Source organism: Mizuhopecten yessoensis, unplaced genomic scaffold (genome assembly GCF_002113885.1).
Source record: "Mizuhopecten yessoensis strain PY_sf001 unplaced genomic scaffold, ASM211388v2 scaffold5519, whole genome shotgun sequence".
NCBI lineage: Eukaryota > Metazoa > Mollusca > Bivalvia > Pectinida > Pectinidae > Mizuhopecten > Mizuhopecten yessoensis.
The window spans coordinates 965,317-984,369 of NW_018406089.1; the positions used below are offsets into that span (position 1 = coordinate 965,317).

Below are 19,053 nucleotides of genomic sequence, written 5' to 3' on the forward strand. Positions count from 1 at the left end.
CTTACAATCATTACATTTTCCATAGTTATCGCCTTACAAACGTAACATTTCCATAGTCATCACCTTACAAACGTTACATTTCCCATAGTCATCGCCTTTCAAACGTAACAGGCCAATAGTGATCACCTTACAAACGTAACATTTCTATAGTCATCGCCTTACAAACGTTACATTTTCCATAGTCATCGCCTTTCAAACGTAACATGCCAATAGTGATCACCTTACAAACGTAATATTTCTATAGTCATCGCCTTACAAACGTTACATTTTCCATAGTCATCGCCTTACAAACGTAATATTTCTATGGTCTTCATCTTACAATCATTACATTTTCCATAGTTATCGCCTTACAAACGTAACATTTCCATAGTATCACCTTACAAACATTACATTTTCCATAGTAATCGCCTTTCAAACGTAACATTTCTATAGTCATCATCTTACAATCATTACATTTTCCATAGTGATCACCTTACAAACGTAACATTTCTATATTAATCACCTTACAAACGTTACATTTCTATAGTCATCACATTACAGACGTTACATTTCCATAGTGATCACCTTACAAACGTAACATTTCTAAAGTCATCACCTTACAAACGTTACATTTCTATAGTCATCACCTTACAAACGTAACATTCCTATAGTAACCACCTTGCAAACGTAACATTTCTAAAGTAATCACCTAACAAACTAACATTTCCATAATCATCTCCTAACAAACGTAACAGTTCTATAGTCAGCACCTTACAAACATTACATTTTCCATAGTAATCGCCTTTCAAACGTAACATTTCTATAGTCATCATCTTACAATCATTACATTTTCCATAGTGATCACCTTACAAACGTAACATTTCCATAGTTATCACCTTACAAACGTAACATTTCTACAGTCAACACCTTACAAACGTAACATTTCTATAGGCATCGCCTTACAAACGTTACATTTTCCATAGTCATCGCCTTTCAAACGTAACATTTCTATAGTCATCATCTTACAATCATTACATTTTCCATAGTGATCACCTTACAAACGTAACATTTCCATAGTCATTGCCTTACAAACGTAACATTTTCCATAGGCATCGCCTTACAAACGTAACATTTCTACAGTCATCACCTTACAAACATTACATTTTCCATAGTCATCGCCTTTCAAACGTAACATGCCAATAGTGATCACCTTACAAAAGTACCATTTCCATAGTCATCACCTTACAAACGTTACATTTTCCATAGTCATCGCCTTTCAAACGTAACATTTCTATAGTCATCATCTTACAATCATTACATTTTCCATAGTTATCGCCTTACAAACGTAACATTTTCCATAGTCACCGCCTTACAAACGTAACATTTTCCATAGACATCGCCTTACAAACGTAACATTTCTACAGTCAACACCTTACAAACGTAACATTTCTATAGGCATCGCCTTACAAACGTTACATTTTCCATAGTCATCGCCTTACAAACGTAATATTTCTATGGTCATCATCTTACAATCATTACATTTTCCATAGTTATCGCCTTACAAACGTAACATTTTCCATCGTCATCGCCTTACAAACGTAACATTTCTATAGTCGTCACATTACAGACGTTACATTTCCATAGTCATCACCTTACTAACGTGACATTTCTATAGTGATCACCTTACAAACGTAACATTTCTAAAGTCATCACCTTACAAACGTTACATTTTCCATAGTCATCGCCTTACAAGCGTAACATTTTCCATAGTCATCGCCTTATAAACGTAACATTTTCCATAGTCATCGCCTTACAAACGTAACATTACCATAGTCATCACCTTACAAACGTTACATTTCTATAGTCATCACATTACAGACGTTACATGTCCATAGTGATCACCTTACAAACGTAACATTTCCATACAGATTATCTTACTAACGTAATATTTCCATAGTGATTACATTAAAAACTTATTTTTTTATAGTCATCATCTTAAAATTTTTACATTTCCATAGTCATCGCCTTACAAACGTGACATTTTCCATAGTCATCGCCTTACAAACGTAACATTATAGTCATCACATTACAGACGTTACATTTCCATAGTCATCACCTTACTAACGTGACATTTCTATAGTGATCACCTTACAAACGTAACCTTTCTATAGTCATCACCTTACAAACGTTACATTTTCCATAGTCATCGCCTTTCAAACGTAACATTTCTATAGTCATCATCTTACAATCATTACATTTTCCATAGTGATCACCTTACAAACGTAACATTTCTATATTAATCACCTTACAAACGTTACATTTCTATAGTCATCACCTTACAAACGTAGCATTTCTAAAGTGATCGCCTTACAAACGTAACATTTCTATGGTCTTCATCTTACAATCATTACATTTTCCATAGTGATCACCTTACAAACGTAACATTTCCATACAGATTATCTTACAAACGTAATATTTCCATAGTGATTACATTAAAAACTTATTTTTTTATAGTCATCATCTTAAAATTTTTACATTTCCATAGTCATCGCCTTACAAACGTGACATTTTCCATAGTCATCGCCTTACAAGCGTAACATTTTCCATAGTCATCGCCTTTCAAACGTAACATTTCTATAGTCATCATCTTACAATCATTACATTTTCCATAGTTATCGCCTTACAAACGTAACATTTTCCATAGGCATCGCCTTACAAACGTAACATTTTCCATCGTCATCGCCTTACAAACGTAACATTTCCATAGTATCACCTTACAAACATTACATTTTCCATAGTCATCGCCTTTCAAACGTAACATGCCAATAGTGATCACCTTACAAAAGTACCATTTCCATAGTCATCACCTTACAAACGTAACATTTCCATACAGATTATCTTACAAACGTAATATTTCCATAGTGATTACATTAAAAACTTATTTTTTTATAGTCATCATCTTAAAATTGTTACATTTCCATAGTCATCGCCTTACAAACGTAACATTTCTATAGTCATCAACTTACAAACGCAACATTTCCAAAGTCATCACCTTACAAACGCAACATTTCCATAGTGATCACCTGACAAACGTAACATTTCTATGGTAATCACCTTACAAACGTAACATTTCTATAGTGATCACCTAACAAACGTAACATTTGCATAGTCATCGCCTTACAAACGTAACATTTCTATAGTCATCCCCTTACAAACGCAACATTTCCAAAGTCATCACCTTACAAATGCAACATTTCCATAGTGATCACCTTACAAACGTAACATTTCTACAGTCAACACCTTACAAACGTAACATTTCTATAGTGATCACCTAACAAACGTAACATTTGCATAGTCATCGCCTTACAAACGTAACATTTCTATAGTCATCCCCTTACAAACGCAACATTTCCAAAGTCATCACCTTACAAATGCAACATTTCCATAGTGATCACCTTACAAACGCAACATTTCCATAGTCATCACCTTACAAACGTAACATTTCTATAGTGATCACCTAACAAACGTAACATTTGCATAGTCATCGCCTTACAAACGTAACATTTCTATAGTCATCCCCTTACAAACGCAACATTTCCAAAGTCATCACCTTACACACGCAACATTTCCATAGTGATCACCTTACAAACGCAACATTTCCATAGTGATCACCTGACAAACGTAACATTTCTATGGTCATCACCTTACAAACGTAACATTTCTATAATGATCACCTTACAAACGTAACATTTCCATAGTCATCACCTTACAGACGTAACATTTCCATAATGATCACCTGACAAACGTAACATTTCTATGGTCATCACCTTACAAACGTAACATTTCTACAGTCATCACCTTACAAACGTAACATTTCCATACAGATTATCTTACAAACGCAATATTTCCATAGTGATTACATTAAAAACTTATTTTTTTATAGTCATCATCTTAAAATTGTTACATTTCCATAGTCATCGCCTTACAAACGTAACATTTCTATAGTCATCCCCTTACAAACGCAACATTTCCAAAGTCATCACCTTACAAATGCAACATTTCCATAGTGATCACCTTACAAACGCAACATTTCCATAGTCATCACCTTACAAACATTACATTTCTATAGTCATCAACTTACAAACGTTACATTTCTATAGTGATCACCTTACAAACGTAACATTTCTATAGTCATCACCTTACAAACGCAACATTTCCAAAGTCATCACCTTACAAACGCAACATTTCCATAGTGATCACCTTACAAACGCAACATTTCCATAGTCATCACCTTACAAACGCAGCATATTTCGAGCGCATTTTTCATTAGTCAAACCCTGCACGTAATTTATATATACAACACTTCATATTTCGAGCGCATTTTTCATTAGTTAAACCCTGCATTTAATTCATAAATACAACACTTCATATTTCAAGAACACTTCTCTTATATGAGCTTCCCTATTCAACTCTTTGAAATTTGAAATATAACCACGCCATATTAAACTCATTATATCGTTTATTTTCATGAGGTTTACTATTTAATGAAGTACTAAAACTTTGCCTGTGAAATGCCAGGCTAAATTTCTTGATTTTTGTCTGTCAAAACACATTTTATGTACGAGTACGCACAATAATATTACAAATGACCAACACCGTGACTGCAATTTTCTTAAATTTCAAGAAATCACAAAGCAGTCACGGTTTTAAACCAAACATGAATCTTTAAATGATAATTTTACTATAGCTTAATATTAAATAAGTGAACGTAGGAAATGAATGATGTTAAAACAATCCAGTCTGGCTAATACATTATGTTGTACTTACAGACTTATGGATCATGGCGAGTGCTGTTGTGATTGGAATCACCTATTACCCTTTGTTTGTTTGCTTGGCGCCCAGATTCAGATTCGTACACTCTACCATCGGACTCGGCTATGCAATCGTATGGTAATATACCGGTTCCTCTATATTGTACATCGCTTCCTCAATGTCATCTGCGAGGAGAAAAAAAGACAACAAAATTCCAGTTTTTTCATTGTTTTATCGAACTAAATGTATGTTGAATTTCTTTTCTCTTTAACATGAGGCTACCCTCAAAGAACACTTTTTATCTTTATGTTGCAGCCATGTTAATTTTGCTTTACAAATATATGATATCTATTCTAAATAAAAATTGAGCAAGTTTTAAGCAACTTGGGGCAAATTATATTTGCCTACCTCCCATGCCTTGATCACGAACTGACTTCAAAAATTCATAAATCTTACGGTGCGACAACATAAACATCGTATCATATTTCTATTCACGGAAACAACTGTTTGTTCAACTGAATACTTGAATGAATAAATTACTTCAATTTACCAGAAAGGGTCAAAACTTTCTTGAAACGAAAAAAAGTATTTTAAACGCTGTTAAGCATTATTTTCATAAACTGACTTTTATGATGAGGTGTTCCGTTTTGGGTACCCGGCAAGCTAACATTTTAATGTATACCTGACTCAACTAAACGATTTCTATAAAAAGACACACGCGCTGGTGCGCCCAAGAAACGCAAAAAATGAAGGCTAAATATATCTATGGTTTAATTATAATAACAAAATGGTGTTCGAGAAACTCAATACTAAATGTTAACATTTTTCTATAAAAAGTTTTCCTTTTTGGGTTAGCTTACATTTCCTGTTCTTTCTTTTCAATTCGGCGGTGTCACCCTAGCCAGTAGTGCAGAAATATATGTCTAAACATGGATCTACGGCGGGGTGTAAACGTACAACACCCCCACCACCATTCCTTTCTAATCAATGACATTTTACTTCTTCCTTATCTATACATCCGATAACACCAGACTCGCCATCTCTGTGTGTTATCCCTTCTTTCTTTTTATAAATATATAGATATATATGTAACAAACGTGTATATGTCTAATTAGAATTTAACATCAATAACAAATTCTGAAATTAGTTTTGTTTTCAGTTTTGATTTCAAGCAGTACTTAACTGCTATTAAGAATTCTTTCCATCTTCTAGCAAGATAACTTAGCGTTTTATAACACCATTGGTATTTGCTGTTCCAGATATCTTATCCATTTAACATTTTGTGTTCTGATTTGCAGTCTTGTTAAATCTTTACTGCCTATGAAAGATTATATCGAATGCTTGCCGACCTCAGAATGGGTAAGTAAAAACCAATAAGCAATCTAAATAGAGGTTAAACCAACAGAAATAAATAAAAATACAATAACTATTCATTTTTTTGGTGGGTTTTGAGGCAAATATGAAGTTGTTGCATATATGTTGTGATGATTTTATATGTGTGTAGCTATACTCGTCTATCTTAGACTAGAGAAATTGTTTAGTAGGGCACATTGATATAGTGCAGACTGAAACACTGGGAGGGGTACCGTGCTGATAGCAGGTAGACTGAGACACTGGGAGGGGGACCGTGCTGATAGCAGGTAGACTGACATATGGCTTAGCCAGGGAGATTGACCTTTAAGATCATGGGAGCTGTCACTGCTGCAGAATGGCCTCAGGTACAAATGAGTAATGGGAAGGTAGGGAAGACCAGATTGGGGTTCGTGAAGAACAGGTAGAAACTCACTCCAGGAAGTACAGACATGTAAACATAGTATTGTTACATTTGTAGCTGCGGATTGCTAGCTATGTGATCCTCTCAGGTGTTATTCTGACTATGTAGGGAATGCAATGTACAAACTGTAAATAACGAGCAAATAGAACTCTGATGTTGAAGTATGTGTTGTGGAATCCTCTAGCCGGTCACGTTACAATATCTTTGTTTGATTGAAAAGAACATTTACTGATGAAGTCTTTATTCGGTCCAACAGTGTTGTATTCTATCTATACATAAATGGGAAATAACGTCAATAATGTTAAGTACAACCACGGGAATCTAACGTGTTTGCTACAACAATGCAAAGATCTGTAATCATAAGTTGGAAATGTTAATGATATATTCAGATGTTATAATATAACATCTTGAAATACAGCTCCTCCAGTACTAGTTCGAATTATTCTGACGTTTTATCGACTTTTTTCATATCGGTCTGTCGTCGATTAACGTCAGAACTCCGGCCCTCTATAATATGCGGGAAATATGCGACCCGTGCCCGGAGCGCACTTCAAACTGAAATTTTTAGAAACAAATCGTCACAAGAGTTAAAAAATACTATTGAAAAGAAGTTGCTATGATCTCATTGAAGTGCACAATGACCGAATGTATAAAACACCGAATTACTTTAAAATGATATATTTCCACAGCTGCTTATCATATTGAATGAACTTTTCGCTATTTTTTGTTGTGAAATGCATTAGATGAAACGTGTCTAATAAAAAAGCGTATTTCTAATTTGGTATGTACGTGTTTTGTTTTATTAAGATCGTGACGATGACATTAATAATGCTGGCCATACCACAGTCGTTGTGCCTTTTCTATCTCGCTCTTCGGTTCCTCTGTATGTTGGCGACTGATGTAAAGACCACTATCCGGGCGTGTAGACAGGTGTGTGCAGGCGATCGTTTGTTTACTTGTTTCATCTGTCACAAGTACTTCATTCTTTATATAAGCTTGGTTTTAGGTTTTGTTTTGTATTATTAGGTTAAGTGTCCTAACAGCACCATTTTAGAGGAAATACCATGCCGAAGGCACCTACATCACTTTTCCAATTAGTCACATTTAACCTATTTTGAAAACCATTGGTTTATTAAAGTTGTGCTTTCATGATTCATGAACGTATTTGACTGTAAGATATACAATCAATATAAGCGTGTTTACTCAACGGACAATCACTGAAATATGATTAGTGCATTTCTCCTATTAATTCTAGCGAGACTATGGATTAATACATGGAGAACAGGTCCCCACCTGTACAAACAAAGTAAGTAGTACGATTGCTTTGTTTTGATATGCATAAATTCTGTACACATGTATTCAAACCTGCTCTCACACAGGACCTATACTGTAAAATGTAATTATAATGTGTATATAATTTATTACGCAATGAGTAATGTTATGATTATTTAAAACAGTTCACCTCCTAACATTTTTGTAAGAATATATGCTTCACTTATAAAGCAGTTATAGACAACTTGAGAAAGTAACATTTATTGTTTTCCATTATATGATATGCACTATTTGAAGAGTGACCGCTTAGCCAACTCAAAACAGATTCAGCATGTCAGAGAGCTATTCATGAGAACAGACGAACCAACAACATCAGGGTAAGTTTATCTATCTCTTAATTCATGTAGAAAATATCAAAATAATGGGGACTACCACCTTAGTCAATTAAAAGTCTCTGAGTCCTGTATGAGAACATATAATTCCCATATAATGCAATGAAAAACTATGCAAAGAACACTAAAAGAGCGGGAAAGCGATGGCGAAGGACTTAATTAACCATTCACTAGCAGATTTATATCGAATGTTCACTTCTCATTTAATTCAACAATGGTTTCGGGGGGAAACTGCAGTACAGAGTGTAAACAGCATCACCAAAAGCCTTACTGGTCACAGAGATAAAATCATCTTACCAAACTGTTCGAATGACAAAAGACTTGTCCAACAAGCCGAACATTTACTTCCTGAATAAAATTTACACAATAGGGCTAATAATTGATGTAATGAACCATTTTGCTGACATTGACATATCTGTCAATATACCTGAATAATTGACACGGGTCGCACAAAAAAAACAATTACTAATTGTGCTATATCATCATAAAGTTGCCATAAAATCCCCTGAGCTGGATCAGCTTTACACAATCTACTCGCACAATGTCTTGAAACAGTTCTTTCTTGCTTTCTGTGATAACCCTCATTCGCGAACAAGTCCATGGCTGAGTTACAGCTTCCATCGTGTTTCAACAAAGCTAATGTTGTCTTCTGCTTAAGAAGCTTGGGCGAACAAGGAAGGATTAAACTACTGTATACCGGGAAAATTTCGCCCAGTCAAATACTCGCCCTGCAATTGAAAAATCTATATTAGCCCAATATTACTTTCGCCCTTAACATGTAATTGCTATATAGGGTATGCTGTGTACTAATATTCGCTGTCATGCTCAATTCGCCCTAATTGCTGGGGTTGAAAAAGACGGAAACTGCGACGAAAATTTCCCGATATATAGTATTATCATGTCCTATCATTTTAATTGTTTATTATATTGTGTTATTCTATTGATTATAAAGCCATCAATTTTCTCCCCACACAATCAAAACAAATGATTTCAAATTTCCACCGAAAATGGACCCTATGGGTTAACTATTATAATATCGTACCAGAATGCGGACCGATATATCCGCAACATCACTTGTCAGTTTTGTAATGAAATTTTGGTTGAAATTTTGTTTATAAATGATCTATTAAGTGTGTGAGTTTTCTTTCAGTAATTACATATCCAGATTTGTAGACACCATACAACTGAGCTACAAAGGAGACAGGGCCTTCAGGTATTCACAGCGCATGGTCGTCACCTTTACCGTGGCACTCATTTGTTTGTATCAGGTATGTATACGCTCACGTCGAGTGCTAGCAAACGTTCACCTCTACTAGAGCATTTTCTACTGACCTACTCGGAGTTAATTAAGTTATGGATTTTTAATTGAATGGAAAATGAAACATATAATAAAAAATAAATTCCATGTCATAATTATTGCTTAAAGCAGAAACAATATTGCTTTCTTTCAATGAGATCACGAAAGAAACAAAAACTGACTGCATTAATTGTGTTTCTAAACTTCTGACAGTGCATGATTTTCAAAACCTGATAAAAAAGATTTTACAAAAGCTCTTGTGGTCTTTCTGCAGTGGACCAATGTGAGATACCATTTATATTGAAGAAATTATATTAAAGTTCACTGTGTATTTCAATAGCTTTCCTATTTAGATATGTCAAACTACACATTTTCAATAATTGCTTTTTATTGGCGGATTTTCTCTCTTTTAGTTTGTGTGTCATTGCTACTAGAGTTGCATTCCTTTGTGTTTATGTGATGATGAACAAATAAACAGAGTTGTCTTCCCCTTATGTCAGTGTGGCGGTTTCTCGTGTCTTTGTGTCTATGATACCCGATCCTTCACCGTAGTTGATGCGGTATTTCTATAAATAAACATAAATAAACAATTAAATATTAAAGCCATTAGTTTACTCTTTAAGAGGCAGCAATAATATTTAATATACAATTAAGACAACATATAAATGACGCTTTGATGATTTACTTCCAATGATGAAACTTCAATGTCTACCGTGATTAAATTCTTTTTGTGTTTGATCACGTTGGCGAAGGACAGACATTCCTAGATATTACAAAATATACGATTATTGGCCTTCTTTTGTGTTTTTCATAAAGTACTTCCTCCTTTTGTTGCGTTGTCTATCCTGGTTGAGGGTTTGTTTGCGTAGGTGTTTTTTGAAACCGAGCCTACAGAACTATTGATATACCTCACGACATTTTACCATCTCACTTTACAACCCTCATATCACCCTAGCTTAATATTAACTCAATGGGTGTTGTATGGTGTAAATATTCTTCACAGTTAGTTTTCTTTTGTTTACATTAAAACTTTCCTGGTTTCCTGAATTGATTTGGTATTCACCATTTACACAGCTTTTACCTTAAACATATGCATTTGTTTAACATATTTGTTACTAGCTTACTCTTTTCATCATGCAATTCACTATACTATGTTTTTTCTTTGGATTTATTGGTTTAACTATGAAATGAATTGGATTATTGGATTTTTGTTTTAATTACTGATATTTAATAAATCCATCATGACATCAGGTTCGTTTTATCATTTATGTGTGTATGCCAGCCCGTATACAACAATTACTGATTTATTTCAGATATCGATACTTGTGTTAGGAGTCGGAACATTTCTTATTCAGTACGGGGAAAAACACATGTCGCAGAACACAACCGACTCTATTTTTGGTCCAATCTTAGATACATTGAATAACGTTCTAAAAGGTAAGTAACATACACCAAAGTAATAACATACATTAAATTGTGTCACACATTGTCCTGTACGATATTATGTCACAGTGTTGATACCGTTGATGGATAAGGTAGATATTAAATATCACAATGGCTTGATTTGTATATAATTCAAAGTAAACAGTTATGTTCGATGTGTTATTTGTTATCATTGCAACGTTTTTTAAGTGAGGTATAGATATTTCCATTAAAAGTTATACTCATCATTTCAAAATGTTAGGTCCATATTAACTAATATGAGTACATAATAGACAACTTGTGATATCCTCCACAGCGTCTTTCTACGTTTCCTTCACAATTACAACTCTGATGTCAGGTGTCGTCATTTTTCAAATTATGATCTCCTATCGGAAGAACTTGGAGGCACTGTATAAAGGGGATTTTTCGTGTGTTCCTAGCGAGGCTCGTCAACAATCGGCTGTTACAGTAATGGTAAGGGTAGATAATTTGAAAAATCAAATGAAGTTGCTATGGTGTCTGGACCATAGCTAGAAAACATGTATTGTGTTGGAATTAGGAGAGAGATATTCACAATGTACTGAATTGTTTTTTATCTGCAAAAATGATTTGTTTCTGCCTTTCAGACAAATAGTTTACATTATTCTGGTACCCAGATAGCCTACCTCTTTTGGAGTGAGTATTTTATTTCTTGTTGCATAACATAATGATACTGTAAACATTTAAATTAAGCGTAATTTTTTATCTGTTTGTGACAATTCAAATTTGCAAAAGGACCAACGTTTCTTAACAAGTGCCGTCATGAAAATAAATGCCTTATAGACTTTCCTCGCTTTCTCGCAAATGTGATTTAATTTCCATCTTATTTACCCTAAACAATTGAAGTTTTAATATATACGGCAAACTGTTCCTCAGCAAATTGAAATCTTGACATACAAATAACGGTCACCTAACTCATTAATTAACAAATGAGAATAATATTTAACTCACTAACAAATTAAACTATTTAACATATATATCTATATTGTGACAATAATTGTCACCTCTCTACCAAATTCTGTTACATAACTCTAAATATGACAAATAATGTCATTTCTCTTCCAAACGCTGATATTTATCCGTAGTACATACACTAACGTAATGCAAATCATTTTAATTACAATGCCAAACCATGACTTTTAGCTACAGCGTATAAATATATAAATAAAACTCTCCTCACTGCCATAGTTATGAACATTTTCCTGCAGTATTAAAATGTCGGTCACCTCATTTCCAAACTGCTGCATTAAACAACAGTGATAACATTGCTTCCAAGTTCTATAATATTTACCTACATCCTATCATATAACAAGAACGGTCACCTCACTACTAAACTGCTGCATATAACAACAGTGTGAACATTGCTTCCAAGTTCTATCATATTTACCTACATACTATCATATAACAAGAACGGTCACCTCACTACCAAACTGCCGCAATTAGTAGCAGTGCTACCAAGGCTTCTAAATTCTATGACATTTACCCACAGAATGCATATAACGGTTACTTTTCCTACAAACGATGACGTTTACCGTTTGCACCTTATTACCAAACCTTAATTACATGTACATTAATCTACATCTTGTAAATAATGGTTATTTCACGACCAAACTATGCAACATGTATTGACAGTTTTATGTAACGATCACCTCACTACAACACTGTATGACAATTTGGTCATTTCATTACCATACTCAGTATAAACGCCAGTCTTCCTATATTAAGGATTACACATACCACCTATTGATTCATTAATGGATTTATCACTCTAACCGTCTGTAAAACGTATAGATATTTTGCGGGTGAATGCGTCCTGTTGACAAATAAATGGGGTATCTAGGGTTAACTAACAGAAATGAAATCAATATTGAACTAGATACATGTAACAGTCGTCATGAAGACTTGATTTTGAACTATTATGTCTATGTCTAACGTTATCAGGAGACATTTGATAGCTGGTCACCGAAAACCTTACCTGAATTGGACAAGATACATCATAAGGGGTACACTACTTTGAGGTTTCTTTATTTGTAGTTGACGCTATGGTATACTTTTATAATTTCTTACCATATTAAATGTTCAGCTGTTTAAACAATTCCTCTAAATAACCAACTCTCTTTACAGGCTACGTGATACAGATGCTTGTGCTGTCGATTGTCTGCATATGTGTTGCATATTTAATAGTACTACCGATTCTGGGTGATGTACCCATGATCTTCCTTCAGCCCTTTCTGACAGTCATGTAAGTAATCTTTGTCATACCGCGTGAATAATTCACATACATACAGAATAAATGAATCAATTGCAACGTTTAAATATTTACAAAATATGCTGTATATAATACAAATAAAGGGAGCCCCAACATCGGATAGCGATACTTTGTTTGGAATGTGTTTGCTTTAGATTGTTGTCGGCAGAGAGAAATTTCAGGACCGGAATAAACAGGTTGTTTTTACATGGATGACTATGCCAACGTTTTGAAATAATGCCGGTTTTCGGAATGGACAGGGTCCGGTTTATACAGGTTTTAACTACAATGATTATATGGGGACATCAGCGTCCCATGTGACGCTTTATGAGGAATTAGAATGGGAAGCATTAGCTGAAAGAAGAAATAAACAAAAATTGGGTTTAATGTATAGAATTCTGCATAATGACTCTTTATTTATTTATGAAATAGTATTGATCCATTTATTAATGATATTAAAAGAAAAAGATATGAGTTAAGGGGAAATTGAATTTTTAATCCGCCTCGCTGACGAACAGATAATTATTTGAACAGTTACTTTCCTGACACTTTCAACAAGTTTTATCAGTTGGACTCTTCTATCACTAACTCCCAGTCCCTATCTCAGTTTAAAAAACACCTAAAAAATCTTAACAAACCTCATAATGATATAACCCTATTTAAATATTCAGGATGCAGAAGAATTTATATTATTCTATGCCAACTACGGAATAATGCCAGTAACTTGAAATTTGACCTTTATAATGGTTCACCTACTTGTGATTGCAGACAGGATCAAGAAACTCCCTACCACTACCTTTTTGAATGTTAAAACTTTAATAACCAAAGACATGTGGTCTGATGAACTCCTTACCGAATGATCATCATATGCATAACAATATGAATGTCTTACTCAATGGTTGTTCACAATGTAGTGATGATAATAATGCTACTATACTTGAAAAAGTATCACTCTTTATCACTGATGCAAAGAGAGTTTTTAACCACCATTAGTTGTTACTCTACTGTGCAAAACAAATTTATCTTTCTCACAAGTTTTTCTATAAAAAATAATTCCTACTTTATAAATTGATAAATGATATAGATTGTGGTTTGATGTTGATGATAAAAATTGATGACTTCCGCAGAAAATGTTTAAGGTGGCTCCACACTTTCGCAATTAACCAGCCAAATACGTTGAAACTTTCATATAATGGTTATGCAACTATGTAGAGTTGATTTTATGAAAATCTATACATTCCGATAGTTTGGGGACTTTTTTTGGAAATAATAACAAAAAATTGAATTTTCGTCAATTTCAATATTTTCCGTTTTTTTGTGTGTGTGGCATTGTTCAGAACAATAACAACAATAATAAAATGAAAAGAAGCATTTCTAATTAACCCTACAAATATTTTATTTATCGCAAAATATGTAACACATGTTACACAAAGTGGTTTTTTTATTGAATTTGTACGGGTAAAAGTGATTATCTACAAGCTAAAAGCAAACAGGACACAAAGATCTATACATATAGAATGGGAAATTGAAAAAAATATACACAATGGCTTTATAATTAATTTATTTTACATTTTACAATCACTTTGATCCGGGTGAGAGTTACCTTCCTTGAAAAAAATCGGAACTTTTTGCAGAGGGATGACATTTACACAATGACAGTTGTCTCTGTTTACATATAACAAAAATGATGGAAATAAATCAAAAATATGATATCCAAATTATCAATTTATTGTTCTTTAATGGAACCAAATTACACTAAGTCATTACACTTTGGACATCATTCCACAGTCCGCTAACTCACGGTATATTTATAGTTACATGTCAGGTACATATGTGAAAAGAGGCTACCGCATGGTATGCCGTTCTCACGTGCACTCACACATGCATTTTATAGGTATCTTGATATTTTACATAACATTATTTTCACAGAGTAAGTAGACTACATTTGTAAACACGACTTAATCAACAGCGAAAATCGTAACGACCTCGAGCTTATGAACTCGTGTAAGCACGTGAAATGCACATGTGAGGTCGGTACGTCCGCATTCCATGTGTTTCCTATATGACCTTCTTGAGGTCGTCTGGTCTCATGTCACTGTCTACCCGTGAGTCCGTTTATACGTTTGATTATACATTTCCCGGTAAAATCTCGATATCGGGTGTTGACATATCATCGGCACGCCCGTGTACTATTGTTTACCAGGGGCCTGTTCGTGTATGCGGAACAACCGGTTTGACCGTTTATAAATGTAACAATTTCGGGTATAAATCCTGGCGGACCTGCAAATGTGTATGCAGGCCTTGCAAGGCTTTCTTAAGACTCGCTTTAAAGCAGCATCAGATTACTAGGTCCGGTCTTATTTAATAAACGAACAACTGTGGTCCGATCGGTTTGACCGTTTAAACGAAAACGGCCCAGGTGTTACTATAATTTGCACTACGATATTGAATGCCCGATACGCAATACGGAAATGACGACACGGTGTACATGCACATTTCGATCAAGATAATTGAGTCTGAGCTGTACTTTTTCCGGAAGTACGTCACGAAAATGGACGCTGATGACGATGTGTGGAGCCACCTTAATTATATATAACCAAAAATCTCCTAGTTTTGCATGGCAAGGATCCAAGGTCTGCTGGGGTGAATGACCTAAGCCAGTGTATGGCTTAGGACCTTTTTGGTCAGAATCCCTAGTAGCTTGTGGATTTGTTGCTGTCTAACACTTGGAGGATCCTTGGTCTCAATTAACTGAATTTTCAGTGGGAGTTACTCCCCTTGCATCACTATTTCTGTAACTACTTCTGTTACATTTCTCTCCCTTTCTTTCTAAATAGTTAATGTGTGTTTGTAGTTCTGACAAGTAGAGGACTAATAAAGGCATAGCATGTTGTCCAATCCTTTTTATTTTTTTCAATAAAATTTACTGAAATGAAATTACATAGGGAAAATGCCGGGACCAAAAATCAGCCGGTTTAAACAGGGATCCGAATTAGACAGGGGCGGGTTTAGACAGGTTGTACTGTACCAGAACTGAACTGGTAATAATAGGATAAAGTTACGTGACTTTGTATCACATTAACTCCTGTTGTTGTCTGTGAGGTCTCGATCTGATGTAATCTCATTGGTGACGATTTTTTGGAAGTTGAGGGGAGTATTGGTTTTCTTTTGAGGGAAAGGTGATATTAGTTTCCCTTTGAGGGGGAATGTGATATGGGTTTCCCTTTGAGGGGAGGTTAATATTGGTTACCCTTTGAGGTGGAAGGTGATATTGGTTTCTCTTTGAGGGGGGAGGTGATATTGGTTTCCCTTTTGGGGGATGTTAATATTGGTTTCCATTTGAAGGGGAGGGTGATATTGGTTTCCCTTTGAGGGAAGATTACACTATTGGTCTCCTTTAAGGAAGAGTTTGATATTTAACCTACAATGTAACACCTTTTTCCTGAGATTCTTTTGGCATCATTTATTGATTTTTATATTTTTGTAGTCTGATCTTCTCCTACTGACATCCTTTTGTGTGATTAATATTGTATTATCTACATATTTTTGTGAGGTTGGTTTTATTCATTACATATTTTGCCATGTTCCAGAACGACATCTGCCATTGCCTTTGTGATATACTGGCTACAAAAATTCGTGTCCAGGAAGTGGCTTTTACAGGACCACAAAGTGACCAATAAGGACTCGAAGTGGCCGGACCCCGTGTTGGCTCTCAACAACAGGTGCGCCCTAGAAACGGCATTTGGCATATTCGTGTATATATATATATTTCCTTCTAATTTCGGTATAGGATCATCTGCTTAGTATGACGTAAATCTTATCTGAATTACTTATAAATTAGATAATCAATTCACATAGGTTTCATTAAACTGTAGTTTCATTGTTTGTAATAATTTATCATCATAACAATATCAACAAAAGAAGCTGGCCTTAACAGGATAATGTAAGGTAATGTTTGCAGGATTTTAATGTGTGAATGCAATACCTCTTAATAATAAACACAAAGAAATGGAGCATCAGATAAGAAATAAAAGGTGTTCGAACAAAATGTTTCAACCTATAGCCATTTAATGAAAACAAAATAATTAGCCCCCATCTAACTGACAGAAAATATTATTTACTAATTGATATTTGCATGAGACTAATCATAGATAACTGGTACATATGACACGTAGCGTATGTGTCGTTATATTAAGGGATTATGGATTTACGCTCTTTCTATTGTAGAAAAGCCTATCACAACATGGCGTATTTCGTGTTTTTCTACTACATATTCATCGGAATAGTCCGCTGTCTTATGAAGATTTTTAAAGCCATTTTTCTGGGTGTAGTCTTTTTTGGAAGAATAGACAGAAGCGGACTCATGAATGGTTTTGAGACTTGGGATACAGGTAAGGGAGATAAACCGTTCCGCTAAATACCTATAGAAATCAACTTTGATATGATTTTTTCGATCTTTGTTAGACATTAACCTGTAATACACGAGGGAGTACAGGTTTGTATTCCGTCTATCAGCCTGTCAGTCACCTGGTCATTGCTGCCTTGGCATCTTATCCATTTACACTGTCACCGAGTGTCTTGTACTGAAAACGAGTCTCTTGCCGAAATACAGACAGAGTTATGTCTCCTTGTATACCATGCGTCCACATTCTCGAAAGTCGAGAGTTTGCGCTCACTAACGCTGTAATGAAATGTGTCATCACAATATCGTAGGCTCTGAATGTGCCACCTTGTGAATGATACATGTTAAATAGTTTGATCCTTTAAATTGGGTTATATCGATGTATGTGTGGAGGTTGTACACTGTCGGGTGCTCGCTGTAACTTCTCTAGTTCTATATCGGTCTAAAATAACAATAATCACTACAAAAGAATGTATTTAGCTTTTTTGCTCGTGTTTTGTAGGTTACATGGCGTACGTAAGTTTCCTTCAAATGGAGCTGGTCCACTGTCATCCTGTATTGGTAGTGTTTTGTGACCTGCTCTGTCACAGGTTGCCGGGCAACATCCAAGTACCAATGCAACGCGCCACGTCATCACTTGACGTGACAACAAGGTCCGGGAACACATCGATATCGACGACATTGCCTGTGAGAAGTTACAGAACGGTAGATAAAGTTACCGCCATCAGTCCGTTACCTAAATACAATCAGAGGATACATAACCGCTGGCTTAAAGTCTATACTCTGCTGAAGAATCCCTCTTTGGCTGTCAAATAGTGATAAAACTAATTGTTTTCTTACGCTTGACATACTTGTTTTCCTGTGGTTTCTAACTTTATCATATAATCACACCAAATGTTATTTTACATGATGCGATTCCTTTTATCTTTTCATGAAAATATTTGTACATGCTGCCTTAAAAAGATTTCAATGTGTGTTTAAGTTGACACTATTTTTGAATTGCATAAAACACAATCATAGATGTGGAGTTGGCTTTTTTTCACTTGTTGGAACTTGGGTGCATTTGGCCTGCTGTAGTTATTTTTTTTCTTTAAACAACGTTTACATATTGCTCATATATTGATGTTATCATTACAAACTACATACGCATATTGGTCTTAAATTGTATATGACGCTATCACTACAAACTATATTAACATATTGCTCAAACATGACGCAATAATAATAAACAATATTTACATATTGCTCATACATGACGCTATCGTTACAAACTAAATTTACATATTGCTCATACATGACGCTATCACGACAAACTATATTTACATATGGCTCATACATGACGCTATCGTTACAAACTAAATTTATATATGGCTCATACATGACGCTATCACTACAAACTATATTTACATATTGCTC

The 19,053-nt window shown here is 34.8% G+C and overlaps 2 protein-coding genes across 2 annotated transcripts in view; both read left to right on the forward strand.

Annotated features, from left to right (window-relative positions):
• Nucleotides 1-8,218, forward strand: part of LOC110450780 (stimulated by retinoic acid gene 6 protein-like) — a 25,586-nt gene extending 17,368 nt beyond the window's left edge. The window contains exons 5-9 of the mRNA XM_021498485.1: nt 4,809-4,929; nt 6,090-6,150; nt 7,373-7,495; nt 7,821-7,871; nt 8,135-8,218. Coding sequence (XP_021354160.1) covers nt 4,809-4,929; nt 6,090-6,150; nt 7,373-7,495; nt 7,821-7,871; nt 8,135-8,218 — 440 coding nt within the window. The remainder of the gene's footprint in view (nt 1-4,808; nt 4,930-6,089; nt 6,151-7,372; nt 7,496-7,820; nt 7,872-8,134) is intronic.
• Nucleotides 8,219-9,387: 1,169 nt separating this feature from the next.
• Nucleotides 9,388-18,803, forward strand: LOC110450777 (stimulated by retinoic acid gene 6 protein-like). The gene is made up of 8 exons (XM_021498483.1): nt 9,388-9,497; nt 10,840-10,963; nt 11,265-11,422; nt 11,575-11,623; nt 13,112-13,229; nt 16,826-16,957; nt 17,463-17,626; nt 18,140-18,803. Exons 1-8 carry the CDS (start codon nt 9,456-9,458, stop codon nt 18,451-18,453), a joined length of 1,101 nt encoding a protein of 366 aa, XP_021354158.1. The 5' UTR covers nt 9,388-9,455; the 3' UTR covers nt 18,454-18,803.
• Nucleotides 18,804-19,053: the final 250 nt, after the last annotated feature.

Bases quoted from the DNA above. Each gene is read 5' to 3' on its own strand.
- LOC110450777 (XM_021498483.1), top strand. From the start codon at position 9,456: ATGGTCGTCACCTTTACCGTGGCACTCATTTGTTTGTATCAG. The intron at 10,964-11,264 runs GTAAGTAACATA...TATCCTCCACAG, and splicing joins ATTGAATAACGTTCTAAAAG to CGTCTTTCTACGTTTCCTTC. The intron at 13,230-16,825 runs GTAAGTAATCTT...GCCATGTTCCAG, and splicing joins CAGCCCTTTCTGACAGTCAT to AACGACATCTGCCATTGCCT.